General features: G+C 49.7%; 1 protein-coding gene across 1 annotated transcript in view; it reads left to right on the top strand.

The window, feature by feature from the left end:
• Positions 1 to 263: 263 nt before the first annotated feature.
• LOC307245016 (histone-lysine N-methyltransferase 2C-like) overlaps positions 264 to 9,246 on the top strand; it is a gene marked incomplete at its 5' end in the record, with an annotated part of 68,648 nt that continues 59,665 nt past the window's right edge. The window contains 10 exon segments of the mRNA XM_080020427.1: positions 264 to 1,887; positions 2,029 to 2,206; positions 3,483 to 3,678; positions 4,273 to 4,363; positions 5,092 to 5,201; positions 6,093 to 6,243; positions 6,744 to 6,915; positions 7,098 to 7,212; positions 7,712 to 7,875; positions 8,350 to 8,424. Of these exon segments, the coding sequence (XP_079876553.1) occupies positions 264 to 1,887; positions 2,029 to 2,206; positions 3,483 to 3,678; positions 4,273 to 4,363; positions 5,092 to 5,201; positions 6,093 to 6,243; positions 6,744 to 6,915; positions 7,098 to 7,212; positions 7,712 to 7,875; positions 8,350 to 8,424 (2,876 nt within the window).

Here is a 9,246-nt window from a genome sequence, read left to right as displayed (position 1 = left end):
TTTAAATATCTAGCCATATCCTGATGAGATATATGACATCATGGTTTGACTCTCGGCTTTAAGAACCTTCCGTTAGCTGCTCTTTCTACTCTACAGAAGTTAAAGAGGTGAAGACAGTGGGCCGACGACGATCAGCTTCTCGAAGAAAATCCAACCCCGAACCAGATCCTGAACTAGATTCTGATCCAGATCCCGAACCCGATCCAGAGCCAGATCCCGAACCCTATCAAGAACCTGAACCCCACTTGGAAGCCCCCCAGGATATGCTTCCACAACAGAATCAGAACCCAGACCCTGCACCCTCTGATGCTGACCCACCAGACTCTGCCCCCACGGACAGTTTTCCAGCACAGAGCCCAGAACCTAATCCCCCTCCTGAGGAAGGAGAGAGAGCCAGCCCTGGCCCCCCCACAGACTGCCGGGACAGCCAGGCAGACACGAGCCCCAGACTACCTTCTGATCTTACAGAAGAGGAGGGAGCTGGCCCCATCCCTCCTTTACCAGCACATAGCCCTGTTTGTAGCCCCATACATAGCCCTGTTTGTAGCCCCATACATAGCCCTGACCCTGGTCCCAGTGAAGCCCCTGACCCTGGTCCCAGTGAAGCCCCTAACCCTGGTCCCAGTGAAGCCCCTAACCCTGGTCCCAGTGACGACCCTGACCCTGGTCCCAGTGACGACCCTGACCCTGGTCCCAGTGACGACCCTGACCCTGGTCCCAGTGACGACCCTTGTCCCAGTGAAGCCCCTGACCCATATCCCAGTGACGCCCCTGACTCTTGTCCCAGTGACGCCCCTGACTCTTGTCCCAGTGACGCCCCTGACTCTGGTCCCAGTGACGCCCCCGACTCTGGTCCCAGTGACGCCCCCGACCCTGGTCCCAGTGACGCCCCCGACCCTGGTCCCAGTGACGCCCCCGACCCTGGTCCCAGTGACGCCCCCGACCCTGGTCCCAGTGACGCCCCCGACCCTGTTCCCAGTGACGCCCCCGACCCTGTTCCCAGTGACGCCCCCGACCCTGTTCCCAGTGACGCCCCCGACCCTGTTCCCAGTGACGCCCCCGACCCTGTTCCCAGTGACGCCCCCGACCCTGTTCCCAGTGACGCCCCCGACCCTGTTCCCAGTGACGCCCCCGACCCTGTTCCCAGTGACGCCCCCGACCCTGTTCCCAGTGACGCCCCCGACCCTGTTCCCAGTGACGCCCCCGACCCTGTTCCCAGTGACGCCCCCGACCCTGGTCCCAGTGACGCCCCCGACCCTGGTCCCAGTGACGCCCCCGACCCTGGTCCCAGTGTCGCCCCCGACCCTGGTCCCAGTGTCGCCCCTGACCCTGGTCCCAGTGTCGCCCCTGACCCTGGTCCCAGTGTCGCCCCTGACCCTGGTCCCAGTGTCGCCCCTGACCCTGGTCCCAGTATCGCCCCTGACTCTGGTCCCAGTGACGCCCCTGACTCTGGTCCCAGTGAGGCCCCTGTCCCCAGTGAGGCCCCCGACTCTGGTCCCAGTGACGCCCCCGACTCCGGTCCCAGGGGAGCCCCCGACTCCGGTCCCAGGGGAGCCCCCGACTCCGGTCCCAGGAGAGCCCCCGACTCCAGTCCCAGGGAAGCCCCCGACTCCAGTCCCAGGGAAGCCCCCGACCCTAGTCCCCGGGAAGCCCCCGACCCTAGTCCCCAGGAAGCCCCCGACCCTAGACCCAAGCCAGCACCTGACCCTAGTGAAGAAGACAGAGTCAGTCCTAGCCTAAGTCCCAACGCTATGGAGGGCATTCGTCATAATAACCCCAGCCCTACGGAGGTTATGCCCGTTCCTACCCCAACCCTTAAAGAGGGTACCTCTGATCCAAGTCCTACCACTATGGGGGAGAATGTCCCCAGGGCCAGCCTCCTTGAAGGTAACGCTATTTCAAGCCCTATCGCAATGGATGTTACCTGTACTGCTAGCCCTAACCCTACAGAAGAAACTTGTGCTCGTAGTCCCAGCACCATGGAGGAGGGTACTTGTACTTTTAGCCCCGTGCCTGTTGAGACTACAGACAGAGGAGGTAGCCCCATGTTCCAGAGCCCGGCCCAGAGTCCCTGCCCAAGCCCCTGCCCCAGGCTAAGCTTCAGTCCCGGAGTGGATGAGGACTCTCTGTCTCCTTTGTTCCACTGCTCCCTGTCAGAAGATTCTGGAGGCTCCCCGGCCCCCTCCCTGGGCCACGCCAAAAAACGGTAATACAGTCAGTAGTTTTAGGTCAAGTTTCAGACTTGTTGTTATGTAATTCTTAGGTACAGTAGTAAAGTGTTTGAGGAATAAATGTAAAAAGGCCACTATGGTATATTAATCACAGCAATTATTCTGCAATCCTTGACATTCTTTGTTTGACAATACAATGTATGCTTCTCAATCCTACAATATTACATATTACTTGAGCACAAGGAGAATTTAGAGCACGGACAAACACCTGACATGACTGCGATGCAGGGCTCCAGACTAACTTTTTCCAATAGCAGTACTGCTGCTCCCTACTGAAAATTTTAGGAGCAGCAGCACAAAATTTAGGAGCACCACAAAAATCGACATGCAACGCAACACATTCATATGTTTCCATTTTAATGGTATTACTGATAAATGCTTTGGTAATATATAGACAATTTACAGAAAAAACAATGTGCTGTTTTATTTTAAAGGAAAAAGTCACAAAGTAGTGCTTTAACATAAAAAAAAAAAAAAAATTAATTTAAAAAGAAAAAAAAAAAAAGATAGATCAGGGCTATTTTAGAGATTTTTATTATGAACCCGATTTGTCCTTAATGACTTTTCATGTACTTTTCACACGTAAAAAAAATAACTGACAGTTTGTATGAACCGGACGTTATCGGTAGTGAGAACTTTTATGACCCGGCTCTTCTCTGAATGGCTAAGCGACCATAATGTGACATTGACGAGCCACGCTCCTGTTTGGCTCGAGTCGCACAGGAGAGGATTTAATTTCGCCCCAACCTCAACTTTTAAGTGAAGGCGTGTGTGGTTTCGGAGCACCAGAGGGCGGAAATTTCAGTCAGCAGCTCGGGCACGGCGCCGAAATGAGGCACCATAATCTGATACACCGATACCGATCGTATAGGAGTTGTACCCGGCAGCTCTACAATGATATAAGATTCAACCCATTTTAAACATTAAAAAAATAAAAAAATAAATAGAAAATCAATATGTGGCGGTCAATGTTGATATTGTGGCCACTGCGAGAGCCTCAGCTCTCCATCTCTCTATCTTACACACACACACACACACACACACACACACACACACACACACACACACACACACACACACACCAATTCTTGCTCCATCCAAGTATTTCACATGATAATCGATGATTTAAAAAAAAAAAAAGGTTGGCATATTTGCCAGGCGCTGGTGCTCCTAGTTATAAAATCTAGTCGCACTGTGTCCAAATATGGTCTGTGGTGCAACCTGGGCTTTCCTTTTTCTCTCCCCAACCAGTGTGAAGCAGTGTGCCTTTTGTTACCGTGGCGATGACCCTCCTCTGGGCCAGGGTCATCTGGTCGTGTTTGGACCGACGCCGGGCTACGTCCCTCTACACATCCTCAACCGCAGAGCGTCACCCGACCGCGACAACGACTGCCACGATGACTGCTACCGCGACAACCACGCACCTCCAACGTACGTGTATTCACATTGTTTTTCAACAAAGAAAAAAAACATAAACAAAATGTTAGCGCAGCACAATACTGTTTAAGGAAATGGTGGTGGGGAAAAAAATACAGTTTCGGGAGTTATTGTATTATTAAAATATTAAAACAGAGAGGCATATGGAAGAAACAGAAGATAAAGTATGAATTAAAGGTGTGGGTGGAATGTGGAAATTTGGAGGGGGTGAGAAAGAACGGTAAATATTTCTATAGGTCGACTTCATGCGATCTCCATGAGTGTGGTGCTTAAATCTAACATTTTTCTACACAAATGTGTTCATATACAAACACAGTGTGCACTTACACACCACAATTTACGCGTTCTGTTTGCATGTTGTCCTGAGCCGTGTAAACAGCGTGTCAATGTCGCAAATGACACTTTAAATGCTATTCCTGTCTGTCTTTCTTCCTTTGTTTGTGTCCTTGTTTCTTCCTTCCCACATGCAGCAGTCCAGATGGAGCAGTTTCAAACGGTGAGTAGTAGTATACTTTGCTGCCTACATTTGACCTATCCACGAATGTCACGTATTTCATGTTTACATGAGCTGACAGAGCTGTGTATAATGTGTTGTCTTTCAGAGGACCAGTCGTCTTCCACAGAGTTTCTACAACAGCTGGGTCCTCTTGGTTTGCCCCATGACATCAATGTCCAATCACTGTTTGACCCCACAGGTATACACAAACACACACACACACACACACACACACACACACACACACACACACACACACACACACACACACACACAGGCAGGCAGTATTATTGAACAGGGAGCACGCTATCCGTTTTTAGATGGTGACGCCATTGCCCTAGCATACTATTTAGCCCACTAAATTAGTGTTTGTCTCCCGAAACCCGAAAGAGTGTGTGTGACGCAAGTTGAAAAGCAAGGATTGTTTGTGACAGTATACTTAATAACAATACTGTACTTTTCAACAACAATTAACGCCGTGTTGTTTAATCTGAAAATAAAATGTAAATAGTGTTTTGTGCGACGGAATATAAAATATAGACAACTCACCATTAAAAGAGTCACAAACCTGCTGCCGGCAGCAAAATAGCGGGAGTCCACATTTCTCTGTGACTTTGTCGACAGTCAATCATTCTTACCCTCTTTCTTTTCCACGCCTTCACTGTTTTTTTTCCATTCTGTCTGTTATGGAGTGACACGAGCCACTGTTTTGTTAACTACATAGGTTGCATGCTGGCAAATGGAGATGAATGGAGGCATTTCAAGCTTGACTTCTGAGACACAGCCTGTGTGTGTGTGTGTGTGTGTGTGTGTGTGTGTGTGTGTGTGTGTGTGTGTGTGTGTGTGTGTGTGTGTGTGTGTGTGTGTGTGTGTGTGTGTGTGTGTGTGTGTGTGTGTGTGTGTGTGTGTGTGTGTGTGCTTTTTCAGGTCAGTGCTGCGCTCACCTGCAGTGTGCGTCCTGGTCGGAGGGTGTGTGTCGAGGAGAGGGCCAATCACTGCTCTACGTTGACAAAGCCATCGACTCAGGAAGCACACGGGTCTGTTTGATCACTTTTCGTCTTGGAAACCAAGCAATTTATTATCACGATGATGATATGGAATAAGTGAATTTTCACCCTGCCCTCACTAGATCCTCAAATTGAGCAGCCTTCTTCATAATCGGAAACCCACACATACTAGGGTTGTCCCGATTCTCCAAATCCACAATTTGATTTGACTTTTGATTTTAAGACCACGATTCTATTTTAGATTTAAACAAACTTTTATTTGCTAATTGAGGGTTAAGCCCCTTTCACACATAGTTCCCCAGGCCAGAGGGCGACGGGTGGAGCAGCAGAGCATGCAGCTCATTAACTATGTAGATGTAGCATGCAAATAAAAATAAATACGCCTGTGAAATAAATCCTGAAATAGAGAAAGGTGTGTATATATAAATAAATATATAAATGAGTAAATATGCTTCCAACGGACCGGGCGGAGGCTTTGGAGCGCCCGTGCCCCCATGCGTGCCGGTGGAGGTTTCATCCCTTTCATTGTGTCGCGGGGTTTCGTGGGACCCTCCAAATCTTATGCAAAGTTGCCATTTTCAAGCACGCAAGATGAGAAAGCAAAAATCCTGCAGCGCACACCGTGGCGGCCGTGCAGGTGCAGACTCGCTCCCTCTCCCATTTACAAAACAGTGCTGTTAGTTTTACATTTATTCTGAACGTTTTGAATAGGCTCTTTTAGAAGCAGTAAAGTTTTTAGAATGTTTTGAATGGGCCATTACAAATTTGGGCTGTAAATTACAAAACCAAAGGCCAAAAGTGCTCAAACCAAAACACCCCTAACACGCACGCACGCATGCAGGCACACACACGCGCACACGCACGCACACGCACACACATGTTGTACCAGCATCCTTAGCTTAGCCTCTCTGTTGTTTCCAGGTGTGCGTGTTCTGTCGTCGTCTGGGAGCATCGCTGCGTTGCCGGGAGACAGGATGTGGGCGGAGCTACCACTTCCCATGTGCTGCTGCTGCGGCAGCACACCAGGACTCGAAGCAGAGACACACACTGTGCACCAGACACAGACACACAGGTACACACATATCCAAGCGTGCATATACCAATGTTTCCCTTACATTGATTTATCTATGGTGCCCGCCACAATATCATCATTGACCGCCACATATTGATTTTCTAATTTTCTTTACTATTTAAAATAGGTCAAATATTATATCATTGTAGAGCTGTGTGAGGTGCACAGTGTCAAAATCAGAAGTCTCACTATTATGATAATTAAAAAATTGCAGCTGTAGTCCGTATGTGCAGCTGTCCTATCACATGAGCGTGCTCAGATCACGTGACGTATCGTAGATATACCCAGGTGTATACCCAATGAGACCAAATGATGAGAAAATGGGATTTCTCCGATCACGGATTTAAACTCGAAATGATCGCCCGACAATGTAAAAGGTCAGCTAAAACCACAAATATAATCAAATGATGTGGGAAACACTTTATACTGTAACACTTTGAGTGATTATTTTTATTTGTTTTTAACCTCTTTGTCTCTCCATCTTTTCTCCCTCCTTCTAGCTTCCACCCAGTGTGTGTTATGTTCTACTGTTGGTGATGTCAGCAGTGAGCTGATGTGTTGTTGTTGTGGTAACCATTACCATGGAAGCTGCCTGGACCCCCCTGTGACGCCCACCCCTCTATGCAGGGCTGGCTGGCAGTGTCCTGTCTGTAGGGTCTGTCAGACCTGCAGGTAACACACACACACAATACATAGACCAACGCAAAGTCAAAGATGTAAATAGCGGAATTCATATTGTGTGTGTGTGTGTGTGTGTGTGTGTGTGTGTGTGTGTGTGTGTGTGTGTGTGTGTGTGTGTGTGTGTGTGTGTGTGTGTGTGTGTGTGTGTGTGTGTGTGTGTCCGTCCCCATTAGGTCGCGAGGAGATGACAGTGTGTTGCTAGTTTGCGAGCAGTGTGATAAATCCTACCACACACACTGTCTCACACCCGCCTTAGAACACACACCTGCATACCGCTGGAGGTGTAAGGTGACTTTCTCCGACACTTGCGCCGTCTCTCACACCCACACTCAGAAATACACTGAGAAACACACAGGCTGGAGGAAACGGATAATGGACTGAGGAGAGAGGAAAATTATGTGGAATGTGGAACAGAAAAAAGAGGAGGTGAAGGAGAGGTTGAGAAGATATTTGAGGGCAGTGGAAAGGTTAAAGACTGATGCTTCATATCAATGAACCTTCTACTGCACTATTACTGCTCTTGCCATCCATCTCTAAGAGCAAATATCTCCCGTTCTTACCTACCAGAAGTGTAAGAACTGATTCTAGCAAGGATTTTACGTTGATATTATGACCAATCAGGTCGAGGCAGTGATAAGAAAATCCGGAACAGAAAAATGCTACCTTAAAGAAAACATTTAACTTTATTACGAAAACTAAAATCTCAGAGGATATCTAGTTTCCTGTCATGATGTTGATTTTCTAACAACACCCAGCCCTAACCATCTCCTGACCCACTCTCCTCCAGAACTGCAGAGTGTGTAGCCAGTGTGGGGTGAGGTCGTCAGGCCTGTGGGCCAATCACCCGGCTCTATGTGAGTCATGTGACCCAGGCCTACCCTGTCCGCTCTGTGACCAGGCTGCAGACCCCTCCGCCCTGCAGGACCACCTGACCTGCAGGGCCTGCTACAGGTATAAAACAAACTATTCACTTGGCAAAATACAGTCCATATCCAAACCTATCCTTGCTTTTAATATGTGTGTGTGTGTGTGTGTGTGTGTGTGTGTGTGTGTGTGTGTGTGTGTGTGTGTGTGTGTGTGTGTGTGTGTGTGTGTGTGTGTGTGTGTAGGTGTGTCCATCTGGAGTGTGTAGGACAGGCGGACGCTTTGGATCCCAACAACTACACCTGCTCCGTCTGCAGGGCTTCAGAGGACTCTACCTCAAACACTCCCATGCCGCAAAGCCCTACACAGACTCCACCCTCGCCAAAACAGACCCCGCTCTCTCCCGAAGAAGGTCCGCCCATCGGTTCTCCACAGACATTACCTTCTCAGGCCCAATTCTCTCCTCTACAGGCTCCACCCATCAGTTCAACTCAGGCTCCACCCTCTCCTGTACAAGTCCCACCAAAATCTCCCATAAATGCTCCATCCTCTCCGGAACAGGCCCCTTCTGCTCCGGAGCAAGGCCCACCCGTCAGTCCTCTACAGGCTCCACCTGCTCCTGAGCAAGCCCCACCTGTCAGTCCTCCACAGGCTCCACCCTCTCCTGAACCAGCCCTGAACGTTATTCCTCCACAGTCTCCACCCTTTCCTGAACAAGCTCAAACCATTAGTCCTCCAAAGGATCTACATTCTTCTCCCGAGACTCCATCCTCTCCAACATCCCTGCCCTCACTGCAGATTCCACCTCTACAGGCTGCATCCATCAGTCCCCAGACTGCACCGTGTCCCCCACAGTGTTCACAGACTCCACCCTCTAGCCCGTTACATGCTGCTCACAGTCCTACAGACACACCTGAGGATGCTACACCTTCAGAACCCCTGCCAAGTGCTACGAGGACTCCACCCAGAAGCCCTACATATCCTCAGCCTAGCCCTACACCACCCAGCACTGAACACATCATCTTCACCCAGAATCAACACAGCCCTGTTTTGGAGAGAAGAAGTCTGCCACAGGCCTCCTGCAGTCCAGCCGACTCCCTGTCGAGTCCTTCCATGCAGCCCCTAGAGTGTCAGCTGCGGAAAACAGAGGCTGAAAATGAACTTACGCAGCATTTTACTACTTCATGCAGCCCTACTCCACATATCCCTACACATGCTGGCCCTAGTTCTAGCTCTGCAGAGATTGAACATAGCCCTTCACCAATGCAGCCAAGTCCTAGACCCCAAAGCCCCCAACTCAGCCCACAACATAGACAAGTCATTTCTGCTCCACCTTCACCAAGTCCTTTATCACCTGAGCATCAGCCTACACAAGAGCCTACACTGGACCCGGAGAGCCGTAAACAGAGTAGTCATCAGCCTGCTCCTAGCCCAATGTGTTGTCGGGCGACACAACAC

The sequence above is a fragment of the Zeus faber genome (genome assembly GCF_960531495.2).
Source record: "Zeus faber genome assembly, chromosome: 19".
In the NCBI taxonomy this organism is placed as follows: Eukaryota; Metazoa; Chordata; class Actinopteri; order Zeiformes; family Zeidae; genus Zeus; species Zeus faber.
Note: the sequence above shows the minus strand (reverse complement) of the source record. Positions and strands in the feature narration are given on the sequence as shown.